This window comes from Phoenix dactylifera, unplaced genomic scaffold (assembly GCF_009389715.1).
Source record: "Phoenix dactylifera cultivar Barhee BC4 unplaced genomic scaffold, palm_55x_up_171113_PBpolish2nd_filt_p 001073F, whole genome shotgun sequence".
NCBI classification, from domain to species: domain Eukaryota; kingdom Viridiplantae; phylum Streptophyta; class Magnoliopsida; order Arecales; family Arecaceae; genus Phoenix; species Phoenix dactylifera.
Genome location: NW_024068421.1, coordinates 86,162 through 108,222, shown reverse-complemented (window position 1 = coordinate 108,222; position 22,061 = coordinate 86,162). Strand labels below are relative to the sequence as shown.

At 40.2% G+C, this 22,061-nt stretch overlaps 2 protein-coding genes across 2 annotated transcripts; one reads left to right on the top strand and one right to left on the bottom strand.

The window, feature by feature from the left end:
- The first annotated feature begins 2,667 nt into the window (after positions 1 to 2,667).
- LOC103705344 (pentatricopeptide repeat-containing protein OGR1, mitochondrial) lies at positions 2,668 to 5,259 on the top strand. Its single transcript, XM_008789012.4, has one exon. The coding sequence runs from the start codon at positions 3,043 to 3,045 to the stop codon at positions 4,783 to 4,785; it is 1,743 nt and encodes a 580-aa protein (XP_008787234.2). The 5' UTR covers positions 2,668 to 3,042; the 3' UTR covers positions 4,786 to 5,259.
- A 417-nt stretch (positions 5,260 to 5,676) lies between these two features.
- Positions 5,677 to 20,281, bottom strand: LOC103703417 (DNA-directed RNA polymerases IV and V subunit 2). Its single transcript, XM_008786260.4, has 8 exons — positions 20,103 to 20,281; positions 18,322 to 18,791; positions 15,204 to 15,410; positions 13,308 to 14,221; positions 12,013 to 12,304; positions 9,393 to 10,340; positions 6,650 to 6,921; positions 5,677 to 6,344 (listed from the first exon to the last, which is right to left on the bottom strand). Exons 2-8 carry the CDS (start codon positions 18,754 to 18,756, stop codon positions 5,843 to 5,845), a joined length of 3,570 nt encoding a protein of 1,189 aa, XP_008784482.1. The 5' UTR covers positions 18,757 to 18,791; positions 20,103 to 20,281; the 3' UTR covers positions 5,677 to 5,842.
- Between the last annotated feature and the right edge of the window lie 1,780 nt (positions 20,282 to 22,061).

The window sequence follows — 22,061 nt, the reverse complement described above, 5'->3', positions numbered from 1 at the left end:
CCCATTATAAGTAGCCCTTACGAGTAGCATTCCTGAAACAAGCTGGTGTAACAGGGGTTGGGTGTCCCCTAGAGTTCCCTCCATTCACTTCAGCAGGGTAGCCTGGCGAAGCCTTGGGAAACAGTTCTCGACTCCTCGCTGAAGTGTTTGGGGGAACTCTGGGTGTCGACCAACAAAACAATCAGGTGTTGTTGCTAGGCCTATGCCATGGGGCCCTGTTAAGGCCCAGCTCATGGGGATGTAGTTGGCTGGCCCCTGGAGTTCCACTGAAGGACCAGACTCAACTGAAGTCTTTTGGGAAACTCTGGGTGTCGCTCAACGTAAGAGATATGGATAACAGTTTCCATTTGCATGCCGATAGATTTCTATAAAATATCGGTTTGAATTTTCTTTATCCCGCATGTCTTTGTTCATTATTTTTTATAACAAGATGCTTGCTTTAATAGGTTCGTAATTCAATTGAATATTTTAGTTTCAGAATATTGTTGAAATGAAGAAAAGAAATCAGATATACAGTAAATCAGCTAACCTTGCTACTTCAGCATATCACTGTGTACCACTACAAGAAAAAGAAGCTTTGGCGACGCTTTTTAAGGTCTTTACGACGCTTATAAGCGTCGGCACATTTCTTCCTTACGCTTTCCAAAGCGTCGCCAAAGCATCGGCTATGTAAAAGTGGGAAAAATATTTGCCGACGCTTTTCCAAAGCGTCTGTTAAGCGTCGCTAAAAAAGTCTTTTAGCAACGGTTTTAAGCGTCGTTAAAAGACCTAGATTTCAAACGTCACCCCTAACGGCCCTCAGTCCTCACCTACCCCCTTTAAAACCCTCTCAAGTCCCCACACCAAAGAAAGCAAAAAGCTCAAGCACAACAAAAAAAAATCCACTAAGAGCAAGAAAAAAAAAGAAAAAGAAAAGAGCCTCAAAGAAAAAATCATTCAAGAGCATTCGGTGTAAGCTAAACAATCATATCTTCTACATCAAACAGTTGGTGAAGTGACATCAAAAGTAATCAAGTCAACCAACAGAGTCTAGCTTCATGTATTGTTGTGTATTTATTGTTTTGGAGCTATATTCATTGTAATAGCATTTACTTCTCTTTATTCTTTATTGTAACAGGATTAGCACCGAACAACGATAAATCTCTTGTGTTTGCCTTGCCTATTTTCTTGTTTTAATTTTCTACATATTTACTTAGAGTTTATTTGTTGAAATCAATATTCTTCTGTAAAGTATTTAATTCTGCTGCATTATTAGCTAAAGATTTTAAAAAATCCAATTCATCCTCCTCTCTTAGATTGCATAGCTGGGCAACAACATAGAAAAGGGATCGTACTTCACATCCATCAGAACATTTCCTTTCCATCTGAATATCTCCAAATTAGAAAAGAGAAATAAAGCACTAAGTGAGTAAACTCAAGTACACCCGATAAGCATTTGAGAAGAAGATTGTATCTACATATAACAGGATTGAGAGAGATTGCTTCAATCAAATTTGCTGATTTTCAATATATCTAGATTTGGCTAGTTCGAGTTCGACCCTAATTCTCCTTTGTTAGAGTATACTTCAAAAAGAACATGAAGTAGTTCGTTGTATCTTAAGAGTAGACCACCATCAACTATTTGCACCTGAGCAGGATGAATTCTACTCTAAAAAAGGTGCTTTTCATAGCGTGCTTCAAACCAAATAACATCAAAACTTAATTTATTTATTTAGTGTGTGCAGAAAGCCATTAATTAAATAGTGAAGATAAAACAATAAGATCACATAAAGGAGATTTATAAGATTTTAGCAGATAGAATATTTTTAATAGGTTTGACTCTTGGATGGTGCATTGAACTAGAAACATCAAAAGGAACAAAATTATTCAACTCCAAAGAATCATATGTCCAGAAAAAATTTGCAACCCAAATTGGAATAGAAACATTACCCTCAGAACATAGTAACATTACTTGAGTAGCCTTGCAAAGGGCCAAGTCCCAACTAGATCTAAGACAATCCAAACCTGATCTAGTTGGGCAATGATGGGTCAAGGATCATCCAAATTTAATGCCGTATGTTCGAGTTTAGGTTGGATCAAGTGGAGCCTAGATTCAAGTCAAATGCAAGATAAGAGGGACATACCTTTTTTTTTTTGTTCCAAGTATGGAAGGGATATCAGCAATAGTATGAGGAACATATTAAAAGGAATAAAGGGTGTAAATGCAAAATGTTATTGCCATCATGTTGTATAAAAATGCAATTCAATCTTAATTTTGTCTATAAACGAACAAAATCAATTCCCAAACTGCAAATCTCGAGTGAGTGATGGAGGGGTTACGAATTTCAGAAAAAAAGATATTTTGGGTTGGGCTGAATTGGACTGAAGGGGTTGGGTCAGTCAATAAATACATGACTCATCTTAGACCCAACTAATCCACAGATTATATAACTTATCTCGACCAATTTTTTCAAATGGATTATATCTCATTTGTGCCCAACCGGATCCAAAAAAGCAAGCCAGGCCGAGCATTTGATCTGGCCCATTTGCAGCATTATTATTGTTTAAAAACATAAAAGAAAGGAATGCTCACAACAGTATGTTAAGATTTGAAATTTCATATTTGCATGTCAGCTAAAGGCAGAAAAGAAAAAAATACATTTTAAAAATCTGAGAAAGAAAACATGTTATTATTTCACTAAATCTCCATGTAACATCTCATTAGGGCCATTATAACAACTAATATCTGTTCCTAAACAGAAGAGTCCATGCAGAAGAAGCCAGCAAACAAATGATCAAGGACCATTCTTTTGTTATGCAAAGAAGAATAACAATTTTGCAGGAAATCATAATCTTATATTTCTTAGAGAGTTATTGGATATTTGAATATAAATCCTAGACCAAATTAAATCCAATAAAAGAAATCCAAAATCAAGTCCAGACTTGGTTAGCTTTATTTTGTTTGGATTCTATCTTGCTTGAGCCCGACACAAATCAAAGCCATATATAAATCCCTTGCTGTTCCTCTCACCGCCGCTGCGACTCGATTCCACCCAGCGTCCCATGGCCCACCTGGAGTCCCTCCTCCAGCGATGCTCCAAGCTCTCCCACATCAAACAGCTCCACGCCCACCTCCTCGTCACCGGCCTCTTCCCAATTTCCGCCTCCTTCCGCTCCCGTCTCATCGAGCTCTGCGCCGTCGCATCCTTCGGCGACCTCCACTACGCCCTCGCCATGTTCCGCTCCACCCCCCGCTCCGCCGCCGCAACCAACGACTGGAACGCCGCCATCCGCGGCCTCGCCGCCGGCCCTGAACCCGCCGCCGCCCTCCTCCTCTTCGCCCACGAGATGCTCCCCCTCGCCCCACCTCGCCCCGACGCCCTTACCCTCTCCTTCGCCATCCGCGCCGCTGCCCGCCTCTCCGCTCTCCCTCCCACCCGCCAGCTCCACTCCCTCCTCCTCCGTCTCGGCCTCGCCGCCGACGTCCGCCTCGCCACCACCCTCCTCGACGCCTACGCCAAGGCCACCGACCTCCCCTCCGCCCACCAGGTCTTCTCCGAGATGACTCTCCGCGACGTCGCCACCTGGAACGCCCTCATCTCAGGCCTCGCCCTCTCCGACCGCCCCCCCGACGCCCTCGCCCTCTTCCGCCGCCTCTCTTCCTCCCCCGATCCCTCCGACCCCGCCCCCAACGACGGCACCATCGTCGCCGCCCTCTCCGCCTGCGCCCAGCTAGGCTCCCTCCGCGACGGTGCCGCCGTCCACGACTACGCCCGCGCCCGCGGCCTCGACGCCGACGTCCGCGTCCGCAACGCCCTCCTCGACATGTACGCCAAGTGCGGCGCCGTCGACCGCGCCGCTGCCATCTTCCGCGCCACCCCGGAGAAGTCCCTCGTCTCCTACAACGCCATCATCATGGGCCTTGCGCTGCACGGCCGCGGGGCCGAGGCGCTCCACCTGTTCGACGAAATGCTCCGCTCCACCGACCTCGAGCCGGATGCGGTCACGTACCTCGCCGTCCTATGCGGGTGCACCCACGCCGGACTAGTAGACGAAGGCCTCCGCGTGTTCCGGTCCATGCGGGTCCGGCCCACCATGAAGCACTACGGTTCGGTGGTCGATCTGCTGGGCCGGGCCGGGCGGCTGACGGAGGCTTACGGCGTGGTCGAATCCATGCCGTTCGAGCCAGACGTAGTTCTGTGGCAGACGTTGCTCGGGGCGTGCCGGACCCACGGGGAGGTCGATCTGGCCGAACGCGTGTCGCAGAAGCTCTTCGAGATGGGATCCAACGGTTGTGGGAACTACGTACTGCTATCCAATGTCTATGCGGCCAATAGACGGTGGTCCGATGTTGGGAGAGTCCGTGAGGCCATGAAGAGCCACGACGTTAAGAAGATACCGGGGATCAGCACGACGGAGATTGAAGGCGTGGTTCATACGTTTTACAACGGTGATAAGGAGCACGAGAGGTGGAGGGAGATATACCGAGCGTTGGATGAGATCGGGGCGAGGATTAAGGCTTTGGGATACGTGCCGGATACTAGCAACGTGTTGCATGATATCGGAGACGAGGACAAGGAGAACGCGTTGTGTCAGCATAGTGAGAAGCTTGCTCTGGCATTTGGTTTGATCAGCACTCCAGTTGGTGCACCAATACAGGTGATGAAGAACCTTAGAATATGTGGGGACTGTCATACAGTGGCAAAGCTGATATCGAGGGCCTATGATCGGGTGATCATTGTCAGGGATCTGGCAAGGTTCCACCGGTTTGAAGGTGGGGATTGCTCGTGCAGGGATTATTGGTGATGAGGTTCTATGATGAGACATTGGACATTCAGCATGGTCCTTCGCCTTCGATGGACTTCAAGAATCGAACCTAGAATCAGACCAGTGGAGAGTTGCACGACGAAAGTGATGCAGGCTGCTGGATCTTAATCAGACATCCTACATGCACCACAACAAGAAGCAGTAGCCCGGCCGCACCATGACAGCAGTGGAAGTAGCTTAGCGGCATTGAACTGGAAACTGGTTTGAGTAAGAGCTTCTCTCAGTCAAATCTCAAGCAACTCGAGGCTATCGTACGAGCGCCCGAAGCTAATCAAGCTGCCAAATGGCTTGCCAATAGATGATCCGATCGGTCTGGTGCAGCTCGACAAGAAGAAAGAGAACCCAAGGCTGGGGTCTGCCGCTGCTTCTTAATATTTATTTATTTGTGGAAGGGAACAGAGATATTTCTTACAAAGATATGTGATCCTCAATATTCCTTGGAATATTTTCCTACATTTCTAGAGAGTTACCAACAGCCCACAAAATCCAGCATTTTCATAAATTTGCTTCAAACCACGTCAATAAGTAGCTGCAGCAGCATCAAATGGCAGAGTGCTACCCTTCAGTGCCATGTCAAACATGTACGGTTCCCTTGATGCAACATGGTCGAGATGCTTATGCTATAACAAACAGCAGTAGAGCATCAAATAAAATCAAATGCTGTCATTTCCAGAAAACGGGCAAGATGGATATCCGACCACACTATCGCGCCAGACAACCGAATCTTACCGTGTTCTGGGATACACATCTGCAGCAAAAGTGATCTAACACCACCTCAGAAGATGGATGATGACCGTCCCTGGAGATCAGTATTAATATACATCTTAGCAACAGCAAATGATGATCTAGCAACCATCAGATAGGCCTGCAAATTTAGGTCGGTAGTTTTGAACAGGGACCAACTTGTATATACACATCTGCATCAGAAGGATGTATCAAAATTCAAAAGCATGCACACACAGAAAGTAACCTGGCCATTTGTCTAATCCAATCCAGCTTCATTGCCACCACAGATGCACCAATAAGGATCTTGAGATTAACAAACTTCTGTATCGAACTTCAAGCAAATACCCATGCTAAAGAGCTCCTGATAGAGCAGCTTTGCACCATAAGGCACATTGATCTTGACTATGTTTTCAGAGGACTGGCAGTAATTACAGTATGGTCCACGAATCTTGTTACCCCCGACCACAGGCCGCAGGATAACATTCGCAGCCCGTTTGCATGTCTGACAGATGTGCATCTGAGAGAAGTCGCTGAGCGTGAATAGCCGCTCATGTAGGTTGGAAGCTGCCCCATGGGCAAGCAGGCAGTCCCTCTCCATCTCTCCAAACTTCACCCCACCAAACCTCTTTCTGTCAGCTACCGGCTGCCTTGTGAGCGGGTGAACTGGCCCAGTGTTCCTGAACTTGACCTTGTCTTCAGCCATATGGATTAATCTCTGATAAAATGTGGGGCCCATGAAGATCATAGAGCGCATGACTTCACCAGTCCGGCCATTTAGAACCTTCTCACTACCCCATCGGGAGAAACCAGCCCTGAAGAGTTGAGGCCAAGTTAGATTAGCATTCAATACATGTTTTTTCATATTTAAAGAAAGAAAAGCTGAATTCAATCATATGCTGTGTTATATTGTGTGTATAAATTGGCAAATCTGCAGAACATGTTGCTATTAATTTTACACCAGGGCAAGCTAAGCAAAGGGCATTATACTTGGCATGAGATGAATTTAACACATGCAGCTGCTGCTCAATGACAGCAGCAAGGACAGTCAAGAACAACGATAGTTCTCAAGGTTAGGTACCCTGGCTTGCTTGAGTCTCAGGCATGAAATGTATCTCACCTGTGCAGCTGCTCTGTTATGACATCAACTGATGCAGTGGTAAATGGTGTAGCATATCTCACCGAACCTCCACAGGCAATTCCCTTACCCAAAGCAGCCTCAAGCAGCTGACCAGGAGTTTGCCTAGTAGGAAAAGCATGTGGATTTATCACAATATCAGGAACTATTCCTTGACAGGTGAATGGAAAATTTTCCTGAGACTCCAGGAAACCAACCACACCCTTCTGCCCATGCATACTGGAAAATTTATCTCCAAGACAGGGAGAACGAACCTGAAGTAATTTGATCAATTAGTCATACATAAGGTTGAAAAATAGAGAGTAAAGAGCAAAAATGATCAAAAGAACTTGCTTCAGTTAAATAGGTGTTGCACCTTCCTAATTCAATAGAATGAACACCTTAACAAATTTGAAGAACTACATATCGGTAGCACAAACAGCTTGTAAAAATATAGAGAAGGAACAATATTATTTTTGAGAAAAAGTCGCATTGCTTTCTGTAGATAGAATGCCCAGTATAGCCGTTCTACGATGATGACTGATGAATATAAGAGTGTGACCATTACAGTCACATATCAAGAATTTACAAAAAGTTCAGCATCAATGTTTATTTTTGAAACATCTAAAATAAGCATCTAAAAAAATGCTTAAAGCGACTTTTATGGAGAACCAAGTGTTGAATAAAAGATAGATTACTCATACCCTGGACACATCCACACCGAGGAAGCTAAAATGCAAGTTCAGTCCCCACAAGAAAGATAAAGTTGCAAACAGGAATAACGAACAAAAGGGTGCTAAACAAGAGTGAAAAAGTAAAGGATAGTAAGAATGTTTCTAACTGTAAAATAATAATAGAATTTTTGCACACATACCCTCCTAAATATTGGAATTTACATGAATACCCTTCCAAAATTGATATTTGCATGTATAGCCTCATAAAATATTTGTTTTGCGTGTATGCCCTTCTTTTTTCTTTTTTGCAATTGTACCCATACCATCTAACGTTGTTAAGAAATTAACGGTTTTAAAATTGAAATGACGGAAATAGCCTTAATTGGTATACATACAAATAGCAACTTAGCTAGAGTATTCATGCAAATTTATATATTTAGGAGTGCATACATGCAAAAAAAAAATCTAATTTTTTTTTATCTATATCAACTTGTTTAACACCAAATTAGTCTAGTGCCTGCTACTCAATATTTTATGTAAAAATATTGCTCAAGAAAATAATATTCAACATTAGATAACAAATAAAGTTATGAAAGTTCTTTTACCAAGCATAAAATTGTTCTATCTTATTCTTCTTCATTTATAACAACCATTGTATTTTATTTAATCAAAAACCAGCTAGTAATATTTATTGTTATAGATTCCTATATGAGGGCATAGATTAGAATATAGAAAGAGAATAGAATCTCTTAAAGTTACACAATAAATTGCAATGATCAAGCTTCCATGCTATTGCTATGCTCATGGATGGAAGAACAATGTCAATCATTCCCGAACAAAGCCATTAAAGGACTTCGTAACCTTTTAGACTCACTAACAACCTCCGTGCCCATGTGATAGAAGGCCACCCCTTACGTTGGGCACGTTAAGCCATTTTTCTTTGGAGCTTCAATTTTCTGAAAAAAAAGAAAAGACCTAGTGTATGCAACCCATCTTATCACAGCGATTTTAAATTAGCCATCTTCCTGCACACGAAAAGTTTTCCGGCTCTAAAAGATAAATATTGCAAACTCACACACTAAAAGATAAACATTGCAAATCTCTCGCAATGCTTTTATTTAAATAATCTACAGAGCTAAAAACAGGACGTGACCATCTTCATGTAAAAAAGGATACAATGAAGGAAGAACTCCATCGACGATAAGAGGGACTCGGATTCCAGTGGCCAGAATCCAACGAAGGGAAGGCAAGGAGACGGACTGCCAATGATGGAGAAGGGATGGTTTTGACTCCAAACAGAAGAGTGAAAAAGAGGGATCGAGAGAGATCGAAAAATTTCTTGGAAAAGATAGAGGGATTAGGGCGATCTTGAGTGAGAGAGCGATCGCATGGGAAGAGAGAAAATTCAACGGGTCGGATAAGTTTCCAGCGAGAGCTGTTAATCTATTACTAGCTTTAGAGGTAAAAAGGTAATTTCATAATTTTAATTAATTTTAAATTTAAATAAATATGATTTTGGCTAGTGACATTAGTTGAACTATTGTCAAAGGTATTCATAAAAATAGTGTTTTGTAAAGGTTTGCACGCAAATATCAATTTTGGAAGGATATTCATGCAAATTCCAATATTTAGGAGGGTATTCACACAAAATAACAAGAATTTTTTTCACGTATACCCTCCTAAATATATAAAACTGCATGAATACCCTTGCAAAATTATTATTTTCATGCATATCCTTATAAATAATTTTTTTCATGTTTACTCATTAAGGGTATTTCAATCATTTCAATTTTAAGTAGCTAATTTCTTAACAGCATTAGATGATATGGATACATATGCCAAAAAAAAGGATATACACGCAAAACAAGTGTTAGATGAGGGTATACATGCAAATATTAATTTCGCGAGGATATTCGCACAAATTCTAATATTTAGGAGGGTATGTACGCAAAAAACCTGATAATAATAATGGTCTTCCAGTTATGAAAAACGATATTTAAACTTGTAAAGCATAAACATATTACAAAAACTGGAGATTGACTGATGTATGAGACTTTAGATCTAGAGCTGACCTGTCTCAGAGTAACAACTGCAAAGTTTTTGCCTTCATCATTTGCTGAAAGCACTACTTTTTGGACCATCCCTTTTTCTGTGTGTTTCAGCTTGATGCCATGATCCTCTCCAGATTCTGCAACCTTCCCAATAACAATATCACCACTTTGAAGACTCGCACCAATATATGGGAAACCATCATCATCTAGACTATCCACTCTTCCTTTTTTGCTTTGCATTTTGCCAAAGTCAACCTTATCCCTCAGTTTAAAACGTTTGGTAAGTTCCTTATTCTCGACCTCAGCTTTGTAACTCCTGAAATGTTCTGTACGGAACATACCACGCTCTAAGGAAGCCCTATTCATGACTAAGGAATCCTCCTGGTTGTATCCTTGGTGAACATTGACTGCTACAATAGCATTTTGACCATTGAAGTACTCTGGTCTGGGCATGCTGTCTTTTCGTCTCAATGAATAGTCAGCCCTACCAAGGCAGTCAGCTATCACTGTTCTGAAAAGTGGTTTCTGTGGATAGTACAGCTGGTGGGAGAGAGTGTCCACTCTGATATTTGGATTGGTCGTGGAGAAACCAATAGCCTGTTGAGAATGCTTCTCGGCCTGGTACAAAACCCTCCTAGCAAAATTGTGGTTGGCAAAAGGGATGATGCCACAACTTAAGCCCAATAAGAATGAAACATCAAGTTCACAGTGGCTGTATTTTGGAGCAGGCCCACCTTCATCCCCCATAAAAAGGTGCCTGATTCCCCATGCTGTGTGGCAATCCTCTTCTTCTTCAACACCTATGAGTTCTATGATTCCCTCATCCATAAGATATTGGAAAGAGCAAACACCTCCTTTAAGCTTGCTTGTTTTCTTTAAATTCTCGACTATTAAAAGCGGTCTCAGAATTCTTCCTGCATCAGAAAATATTCGGACTTCTCTTTGGTGCTTGTCCCTCTTGATCTCCACCTATGAAGTAAAAGAATATCACAACAGAAATCAGTTCAGCAAATTCAATTGAGTAAATTCACAACAGTAGCAAATTACAAGTGTTACACCCGAAAACAAATTAGACAACTATTTTAAAAATGTCATGAGGAGCTCTTATTATCAATATATATTCTAACATGTATAAATTGGGCCAAAATATCATATGTGTGAAAAGAGATGAGCATCATGGTTCATATAAGCAACACCACGTAGACCTTTACAAAAGAAATACGAAAATTTAGGAAGAGCGCACTATAAATCTGTGCTCAAATTTCAGCATGAGATGATTACTGATTCTTTGTTTCAGGAATGTGTTGCATATGTAATGCAAAAGAAAACATACCATATACTAATAACAAGTTAGTGAGACATTTTGGCAGATTTTAGCAATCAGCAAGATAAATTCAGGGAGTTTTTTGTAGGCAAGCAGTAAAGCTAACCTAAAAAATAAAAAAAAAAAACAAAGATACAAAACAAGGGCATTCTTTTGGGCAACATGTCCGCAAAACACTCCATGACCATCCTTAACAGAAAAAAGGCTCATTTATTAATCAACCAACTTGAGTGCAAGAAGTGCTCCTTTAGTAACTTCATAAGAAAATTGAGTTGTGCTCCTTTAAACATTTCGCTTCATGCTTTTAACTGAAGTGGTTTTCACATTAACAGGCTACAGCACCACCAAATTAAATGCAGATTTCAATAGCGACAAAACAATATGAATAACAGCCTGACTTCTTCAAGCAGGTGGGTATTTCAGGCCAATCTGCAATTCTTTTTATCCATTATGCAGTTGTGCAATTTTTAAGCATGAACAGCAAGCTTGTTATATGCATTCCAAATCAGAGTTTAAACCTTATAGTAGCAGACTCTAGCAACCTACACCGGGAATTAACAATTGTGCAATGGAAAAACAAAAATCAAAATTCTTAGACATATTTATTATTGTGTATCACCTTACTGTAACAAATTTGACCTACTTAACCTTCCATTAAATGCATATATTTAAACTATAAGCACATGAAAGCAAAATGGTGATTTTTTATGAGATTCATCATAATATTACAAATGGTTCTTTAAAAAAAATCAAAGAAATAGGAGGTATAACTAGACATAAGGAAAATCAATTCTAAAGAAATTAAAAATTCCTTCCCAAGATATGGCACAGGCAGTCTTGAGTCCTCTTGATAGTACAGACACTGTAAGGAGAGGATCGAATTGGTAAGAATTACATGCATTAAGAAATTATGCACAGGGTAATTAAGAACTTTGAAACAATGGAACTAACTGATATCTGGAATGAATTTGAGAACGAATATAAGATTTAGGGGGAAACTAGAAGAAAGAGAAGCAGTATTTGTGGGATTAGGAGAGGGTTGCAATTTGGGAAAGGAGGGTAGCGAGTTGGGACTAGTGAAATACATGCAACGATTAGGGAAATATATCAGATTTGGTGGGATTGCCTTAACTTAACTTTCCCTTTTCTACCTGTATATATGTATATACCACTGGAAATGGGTTTATAAGCAAAGTCACATCATAAAATATAATTGCTTTTTGGCAAAGAAAATTGACAGATCCGAAGGTTCAATTTGTGCTTTTTAATGTGGCAAATAATTAAAACTGCATAATAGAGGGGGAAAAAAAGACAGACCTGTGGGTGGATTAGCCTAGCACGGCGCATGCATCTTAATTTTGCAACAAATGAAGTTGAGTCAGCACAAACTCCAACCCAGTCTCCATTCATAAAAACTTTATCCATATTGCTTATTGACGATAAAGAAATTTCATCCAATTTCTCCATACCACAAGAGATCAACTTATCCAATATTGGTTCTGTCACCTTCAAGCTTACAAGTGCAGTGACAGCTAAATTTTTCACAAGTCCACAATTTTCTCCATCTGGGGTGGACAGAAAACACAACTTGCCCCAATAAGAAGGGTTTCTGCATGCAAATTGTACAATCAAGTCAAGGTTACAAGTGAGAATTGTTAAACATAACCGGATGCAGTAATTACTCATATGGTATTAACAAAACCACATATGCTGCTATTTATAAAAAAGAAAAAATCAACTTTATTGCCGTAGTATATTTGAAATGTACCATAATGCACTACCACTACAAATTATAAGCAGAGCAACAAGATGTTGGACCACCTACATCATTAAATTTCTTGTTCCTGCATAACCAATTCGGATCTATAACCAAGTTCTCCCTCAACGTCTACCAATAAAGTCATATTTATCAAGATTGTCTTTGGCATTGAAAATTACCACCGCCTGATAAGTGATTATTAAGATGTATATGATCACGTCTAAAGACTTAAAACCCTTAGTTAGGCTTCTGATATTGAAGGGACTGCGTCGTGTTGATCTTCATTATTTACATGTCAGGAAACCTATGCTCCAACTTAACTCTTCACAATCAAGACTCTTTCAACACTTCTTTCACTTCACAGATACATCCAAGTGAAAGAACTCAATTTTTTATATATCCCAAAACTTATAAATCGTCTGACAGGTATAAAAAGAAATTAATATTTACAATTACAATAATGATATAAATGAAGAAAGCTTATGGTTGCTTTGGCTGCATTTGGGTTGGGGGGGGGGGGGGGGGGGGGGGGGTGTGGTGAGGGTGTGAGGGTGGGAGAGAGGCATGAGTCATAAGTTGTGGTCTTCCTGTTTGCATTCCCGAGTTTGCTTCTTTAAGGCTAGCAAAATCATCACAAAAGAAATAAAATGCATATGACTAAATATTTCTCTTGGCTGAAAAGACATTTCAGCCAGTATTTCTTGAACTGTAAAATATGTAGTTGCATAAAGCTTATCCACACAAAATATTAAAAAAACAAAATGCCAATATTTGATGTTCTAACATTTACTAAACCAGAAGTATGCACAGAAAACAAGAGAAAATAAAAGAGGAAAGGAAAGCAAAGACATACGGATATCTAGCATCTCCAGCCTTCCCTGCATATGCAACCTGTTGGCGTGTCTTTCTCAAGTCAGACATCATTTGGAGGGGATTTGTCCTTCTAAGAGTTGCGACGATGCCTGAGCACCTTTCAGTCCTTTTGTATGGATGACACCATGCACCAGTTGAAAAAGCTCTGTTCAGTCCATTGGTGATAATCGAAGCATCTAAATACCGTTCAATCAACTGCAGGTCACGGTCCCCATATAAATCCCTCTGCATTGCCTTCACCATCCGCCTCTCAGCATGCCTAATATGAGCACGCAACTCTCTTGCAAGCAGTTCACCAGCCAAGTCCAATCTCTTGTTTCTGAAATCATCCTTATTGTCACATTTTCTTTTCCCAAAGCATGCCAGTAGAAGGCATTTCACCATGTATCCTAAAAATAGTGCCTTCTGCCTGTGCCCACTGATATTTGGAAATAGGAACTTATCAACATATTCATCAAATGATTCACTGGGAGGGAATTTTGAAACTTTGACCTGACTATTTACATAATCCTGAGCCTTATCAACCCTGCGGAAGTTCTTATCATGCTCGTCAGCATCCTCGCGGAACTTCTTATAGTGCTCGTCGGCATTTTTAACAGTTGCCAAAATTATATTTATCAAATCAGCACTAGATTCTCCAAGATCAATCATCTCAAACACTTCTTTATCAGATGATGCACCAAGGGCAAAAAACATAATCCAAACTGGAATTGTAGCATACAAGAAAAAAAAGTTGACAACCTTTCCACCACTGAAACCTTCAGCTTTTGGAGCTTCAACGAGTTTTATGTAGATTCTCTTCCTCTTCATTTCGGATAAATATGATACCGTCCAGCTTGGTTTGTCAGTGACCCAGACTCTTGCTAAATGCCTCTGTTCCTGTGCAATAAAGGTCTGCAAAGTAGAAAAAAAAAAATGAAAAATTGATCCAATAAATTCAAGCCACTTTACAGAAAGCTTACAGGCATGTTTACATCAAAGGGATAAAACAATGAGGTCCATTGTACTTCATCAGCAAAATAGTTGCACACTAAACATAATACATGCATTTATGGAGCAGGTTGACAATAATTACACCAGAGTTCTCGGATAAACACAGTAATAATAGACAACTATTGCTGTAAAGCAAATGTAACCCATGCATCCATTTTAGTCCTGGCAGTGAGAGTTCCAAACTGTTTTTATCTCTCATAGTTTTCAGTTTGTTAATTTGAGATAATATTTTATCATGCTCAGCATAAACCATAACCATCAAGCCTTGCCCAAAAAGTTGTGGTCAGTTCAATAAGACGCTGAACAATCGAGTCACAATCAGAACACAAGATCTGATACAAGTTCAAAGCATGTTAGTATGTGGCCAGGTTTCTAGAGTTGGTAGCCCAATATCCAAATAATAGAGTTTGTTCCAATAAGATTTTGTTGGTTTTATATAGAAGGGTGACATGCACAACACTTTAGTGTTATATTATAAATACAATTTAAATTTTTAAGTATTTTTATTCTGTCTTTTGATTGTGAACTTGATATTTCAAGAATATAGTGCTCCTTTGCTTTAGTCAAAGCATGAACTTGCCTCGTTCCACAGCCATCATGCTCTCATTATACCAATTCAAGTTATATAAGTTTAAGTGTTTATCTGGTTCCCATATGTCATCTCATAAGCCCAAGGCCGGAGGAGGAGGAGGAGCATGAGGTGGGGCAGAGTAGGGGTGGGAGGGTGCAATGGCGGGGGAGAAAGAGGATGCTCAAGAATGCATTAAAGAATGTCAAAAATTGTATTGGATAAACTTGACATAATAAATTAACATACTGAACTGACAAAGTAATTCTTTGTGCAGGTAGATCAATACAATGAGAGATTCAACAACATATTCACCTTCTCCATTCCTTTGATCAAAAAGTAGCCACCAGAATCAAAAAGGCAATCACTTTTGTCAAGTGTGTGGAGCCAGCAAAGCTTTGATCTAATCATAACTGGAATTCTTCCTATTGCAATCTCCTTCTTTTTGTCGCTCACCACGTTCTTATGAATATATGCATCTTTGCCAGTCTTTGCCTTATCACTTTTCTCTTGTGTATAAACCTGATGCAATTACATCACTTATTTGAGTACGAAGCAAGAATATAAATGAGAAATCATGCAGATTGCATGTCCAACAAATTCTACAATCTGAACAACTTACCACATGGTGCTGTATAACAAAACAAAATTAATTTATTAAAAAGAATAGCTATGTCATATATAAACATATGACTTACTCAGCTAGTCTATAATGGTTCACCCTGCAAATAGAGATTTCAAAGCGTCAAGCATATCATTATCCTAAAAACTTTCAATTATGTGATGCATGAGAGACCCAAAATAAAGGTGGCATAACAAATATCTGAAGTTTGGCTACAGATCCTTCTGAGCACCAACAGGGTCTACATAAACAAATATGAAGTCTTTTGTGAAAACAAATAATCCATCTGATGAAGTGAAACATAATTTAAGCAAGCAACTTTCAGATTTTCCTAACATTCATCTGTATTTTCCTCATGTTTATTTCTTCCAGCTTATTGGTCACATCACAGCCCCAATTAAGAACCTCACTCCAATCACATCGAACATATACGAGCTGATGCAATAGGTGACCTTAAACCCAGTATTATAGATATATAATTACATTGCTTTGAGCATTGTAATATTAAAATTTGTCCTCTTTATCTGAAGAGATCAAGGATTCAAGTCTCAGCAAGATGTCTTGTCGGACACCGGGACAGGGTACCATCCCATGTGTTTAGATAGGACCGCCCTACCATCGTCCCAATGTCCCAATTGGCACGTCTTGGGACATCCCCTATCCCAAATGTTGGGAAGGGGCGAGACGGCAGCGCATCCCATTCCATGAAAAAACCGAGACAGCCCCATCCCACGAGATTTAAAACCTTGCAAGACATCATCACCAATAAAACAAAAAACTCTAAATGCTTTATCAAAAAATCACTTATACATACAGCAGAATGGAATGGCATATGATGCCTCTAGATACATAAAAGAAAGGTGATAGCTCATATTAGTGCAGTCACAAGAGACTGTTGTATAACACCTCCACTTTGTGATTCAAGTTAATGTAGAACATAATGTCTAAATTTTGAAGCTATTAGCTCCCAAGAGAATGGATGAAACAGTTAGAAAGTGTAACATCCTATCATATATAAAACAATGCAACACAAATAAGCCTTTATAGAATACCTAAACTACATGTTGGCTGTTGTGTGTTATACATTCCTTCCAAAAGCATCAACTGATAGAGGCATAACAAGAAAGTGGAAATGGTTAGCGTGCCTAAAAGCATGCTAAACAATTAAATTCACTTAAAACAAAATTTCTATCTCCTTCCACCTTTGCAAGAAAAAGAGAAATTAACCAAATGCAAGTCATATGAACTAGAGTCGAAAGCAGTAAAGGGACACATAGTACTTTATGTGCCCGAGTGAAAAGGATTGTGCAGTTTCAGTTTGGCACACCATTGTATCTGGATATGAAGCCGCCGAAAAAGAAACATTAGAAAAGTGACTCGTGTAAGACTAATTGCAATTTAACATCAATATGCACTCATTTTCATTCTTCTTTAAGAGAGAAGAAAGAATGAATTGTCGGAGGGGCAATTACTAGTTGGGAATATCATTCTAATAAATCAAATTGATATCACCAAGCACCATTGTCTCCATATGATCGCATCTTAAAGAATCACTAACCAAAGCAACCTACAAGAAACAGCAATCACCCTTTTTTTGCAAATATTCCAAAAACTTGAAAAAAGCATGCATACGCTTAAGCTTGTAAAATTACATGTGATGGACATAATATCATAGGTATCACAATAAGGAGCCTGCCTAAGCCCATTTAATAGGATAACTATAAAATGCATTAAGCTTTTCATTCCAATATATAAATGAGTTGCTGCATGCTTCCCAACTTTATTTTCTTCATGAGATAAATTTGAAAGGCACTCTTGACAGTTTATCACTGTAATGAATACTGAAGGTTAAGATGGCTCTGAGTCGTAGAAAATGACAAATAAGCGTGTCTGCAGAAAGTTAATACAATGAAACAGAATCTTGAGACAGGTTACATGTGAACATTGTCGTCCAAAGGAAATTTTTATCAACTTAAAATGATAAGACAAAAATGAATAACTCCACAATATGGATCTCGCTCATTAAGAAGTGTGATAAACTGATAAGCTTGCAAGGACAATGCAAAACATGGACTGATGTCCCAAGCAAATGTTATCAACTAACATGATAAGACAAGAATGAATGGCTCCACGAAATGAATCTCACTCACTAGGAAGTGTGTTAAACTGATAATTTTGCAAGGACTATGCAAAACATGAAATGATGTCCTCCTTTGATTGTGTAATTAAGATGATGTTCTTGGTGATACTAATGACAGGCAAATGCAATAACATGCAAAACCTGAAAAGAAGTCCCAATTATCAGCAAAAAATAGTAAAATGGTTTTGGTAATGCTAATCCCAGCCAAATGCAATAAGACGCAAACTTTTCAACAGAAATCACTAGTGTTCAGCATTAGAGTCTAAGAGCAAATTTTACCCTTTCAAAGACAAAAATTAAAATTGGGATAGCATTTCAGATTGGGGTCACATTATAGTCAAAAATGCTGAGTCATAAAAGCATTAATCAAGGAATGCAAATTAACAATTTTCTACAATTATTCATCCAAAATATGGAGAGAGATAAATTTGACTAAACAATCCAGAAGATGCATTTATATTTGCGCTTTTATTGACAGTTATATAGAGCTCCTTCCGAGATAGATATACATACAAAATTACAAGCATAGTTTATATTAACTGAAGAAATTGTAATTAATTATCAGATTCTTTGAGGACTGCTTCCTCCATAAACTGAATTCTCACTAAATCAATATGACAGCAGGAATAAACAAATTTTAAGAAGTAAGAATAGTAAAGCAGTTTCTGCACCTGCACTCTCACTTCCACTTTCAATTGAGAGGAGTACGTCATATTCTGGAGGCGTGCATGTCTAGGCAATAATTTGAGATTTTCCTCTGGGAGATCATCCCTCCCAGACCAAAATGAAGGCTTTTCTAGCCTAACCTTCCCAAATGAAACGGTTGCATGACGCCATTCAGCACCGCGTTTCTTCGAGGGATCATACCCAGGCTCTACATTCACTTCACCAAGGGAGTCAAACAGATCCTGAATCCCATGCCCTATAAATTCATTATACGAATTTATCTGGTGACTAATGAGCCCCCATTCAGCAAAAAAGGACCGGGCAGCCTCTTTGCAAAACTTTTCCAGACTCCCAACATTCATATTTAGGTCTTCAATGCCATTGTTAGGAGAATCAACATTCATAGGTTCTGGTCCATCAGGGGTTTGTTCCACTTCCATTTATGACTCCAGCAGTTGTCACACACACAACGATCCTGAAACAGAGTCATCATAAGCTGTCAGAGACATGAAACAACCACAAGATCCACCATATGCGCATAAAGAATGCATTCAGGACAAGAATTAATATAATTCAAAAAAAAAATATCAAGCCGATTTTGTTTCCTGAACTTGCAGATCATGGCCTATTTTAACACACCAGACACTTGAAATGATTCGCCAGCCTAAAGAAGAATGGCCATACAGTAACTCCACAAACTCCTAGGAAGACCATAGTAACCAAATCTGTACCCAAAGGTATTTGTAGTAATGATATCCGCAAAAGTGTACACTTTGGAAGCAACCAGGAATGAGCATTATATAACGTATACTTGAATGTTAGGACCAGTTAATATTGAACATAAGAATTCATGATTGCCACTTCTTATAAGCTCACCAGCTAGAAGGATGAAACCAATGGATTTTATACAAAATCAACAAGAACATGGACTTCCATGCTGGACTATTCTACTCCAATAATATAAGGAAACTACAATCCAGTCCCTATTTCTTGCAACAGAAGGTTCCAAACAACTTGCATAGGGCCGGTCTATCAGCTACTTCTTACCAGCTAATAACAAAACCATGACTTTCAGCAAAAAAAAAAATAACAAAACCATGATAGCATACATTAGTACACTAGTAAGTCAAAATGCGCGCTTTCATTATCTAGAAGGGTAATTATTGCACGCTCCCAACACAGAAAGCCATTAACTGACGCACCAAATAAGCAAATTTATTGCTTGTTTCCATCAAACGCTACAGTAATTACTCGTAAATCGACATCAGCTTCTTTATATACCATAAACACAAAAAATCTGGCAACCATTAACAGCTGCAACATCTAAAACCTAGTGCGTCGATGAATAATATTCTTCGATAAAAACCCATAACCACATAAGCTCCATAGCAAATAATGCGAAAACATTTCAACACAAAGTTTCGAAAACATCACATGATTAACGACTCCCGAAAAGCTCTTCTAGAATCAAGCCAGCACCAAGCTACAAAACATTATCTCTTCTACTTCTCAGTTGATCAAGATGTTCGGATGAAAAAAACCCATGAAGGCAATCTCGGTGAATAAACAGCAAGAGACTACGAGACGGCCCAAAAGGGCCGGGAAATGGAGTGGCAGAAGATGAGGGTACAGTAAGGGGGAGGATCGCCGGCGGTGGACGGCCGGAGGCGGAAATGGATGTTCTCCGGAAATGCCTTGGCGGTCTCTCCGCAGGAGTCAAGTAACCGGCCATGAGAGGCCTGAAGACGCCAATCCCGGGAATGGCGAGAGAGAGAGATGGCAGTACCTGTGGAAACGGCGTCGGCGGCAGCGGAGGAGGAGCGGCGGAGAGCTCACCGGCCGGCGGTGAGGCAGATTCCCCCTCCAAGATTGGGGCTAGGGTTATGGTTAGAGATCGATGTGAGACGAGACCATCTCCACTTCCCCTTTCGTCTGAGAGAGAGAGAGAGAGGGGGGGGTGCGGAAGAGACGAGACGCTCCACTTCCCCTTTCGCCTCCAAGAGAGGTTAAAAAAAAAAAAAAAAGTGGTTTGTACGCAAATTATATGCGGGACACGAATCTGCCGTCGATGTTGCCATTTTTAAATAACGATGATAGATCGACGGGAAAGGATGCACTTGCATAGGAATTACTGTGCTTCGTATATCTGGAGTTTAGACGTCTTGGGCACGGGGAGCGGCAGAGCCTGGCGTCACCGACGCGGAACGTGGAAAGAACCAAACCCGAAAATGCGACCCAGGTCTGACTCATGGGACCCACCACGGGAATGGCGTTGTAAAGCGAGTGTATTCGCGGGTACAATCTCTCTCCCTGGTGTTCTTGGTAAGCCCGGCTGTGCGCGAGCGGAGCCTGGCTGCCTCGAGCTTAGGCCCTGTTTGGGAGAGTTTTTGGAGGCCAAAAAGTACTTTCTGGCCCTCCAAAAGTACTTTTAATTTCTAGCAGAACTCGAACTATTTATTATTTAAGAATTCAGTATTTCTCTTGGGTAAGTCGGATAAGGTCATTGCTTAATCGATAACTTGATTCCCTTAGCAACATGTATGAGTAGCCTAAAATTTCGAGTCATGCAGCGAAAACTTGTAAACTAACCATGCATGAAACGGACGTACTACAAAATCGTTTTTGTAACTAAGAGATTATTGTTAGCGAATCTCTGTCAAAGATAACAGGCCATATTGGACATGTTGACAAACACATATTCCAAAGTCAGCTATATATGATAGATAGATCCAAGTAGAAAATAAGCTTCCACTTCACAATAAATGAAATAAAAAATTTCTGACTCATCTCGCCCTTGTATCAGTAATATGATAGAATTGGATAAAAAGTATATAATAAAAAGATTGTGCTCGGTGGAGTGCTGAAAGAAGTTTGTCTGGATCATCTCCGGTACAGTTGTTGAAGCGCAAAGATGCGTTAGGGTAGCTGTTATATTGTTCATCTCGACAAGAATGGGCTTCTACGCTCATCTCAAAAATATCAAACGCCTTGAGTGGAGAGATTGAAAGAGAGTCCTCCCTTTTCAAGATGGGAGATGTGGCAGTTTTCTAAGCATTCGGCCCGCTAAGTGGAAAGACATCATGAAGCATGTGGAATCGTCCAAAATTATCCAATTCGAAGCATGTCGAACCGTACTGGAGAAGGATCGGGGTGGTTCTAACAACTAAAATGAAAAATGAAGGAGGAGAAGAAAAAGGAAAGAGAAAAAATGAGAGAGATAGAGAGAGACGAAGAAAGAGAGTAAAAAGGCGGCAACTGGCCGACGTAGAGCCGCAGAGGGGTAGAGAAAAGGCTCCACTTTTGGTTTCGCTCTTTCATTCAAAATAGAAGTTTCGAAAGAAATCCTTTTTATTTTTAAAAAATTGAAGTGAAATCAGCAAACTTCTTACCAACTTCGCTTATTTTTTTTTATTTTACTTTAAAATTTTTGGAAATAAAAAGACCCTCCTCTGGAATTCCTAGTTCCAACGAAACAAGAAACCAAACGCAAAGCCCCTCCTCTGCCCTTCCATACGGCTCTCCAGGCCTCCACCGGATATCCGCCATCCTCCTTCTCTCCTCCCCTTTTCTCTCTCTCTTTTCCTCTTTCCCATTCTCCTTTTGCGCTGCCTCCTTTTCTCTCTCTTTTCCTCTTTCCCATTCTCCTTTTGCGCTGCCTTCTCTACCGCATGGGTATAGACCCACCATAGAATGGCACAGAACATACCAATCTATGCCATCCGGCAATCGATCTGAGCCCAAACTC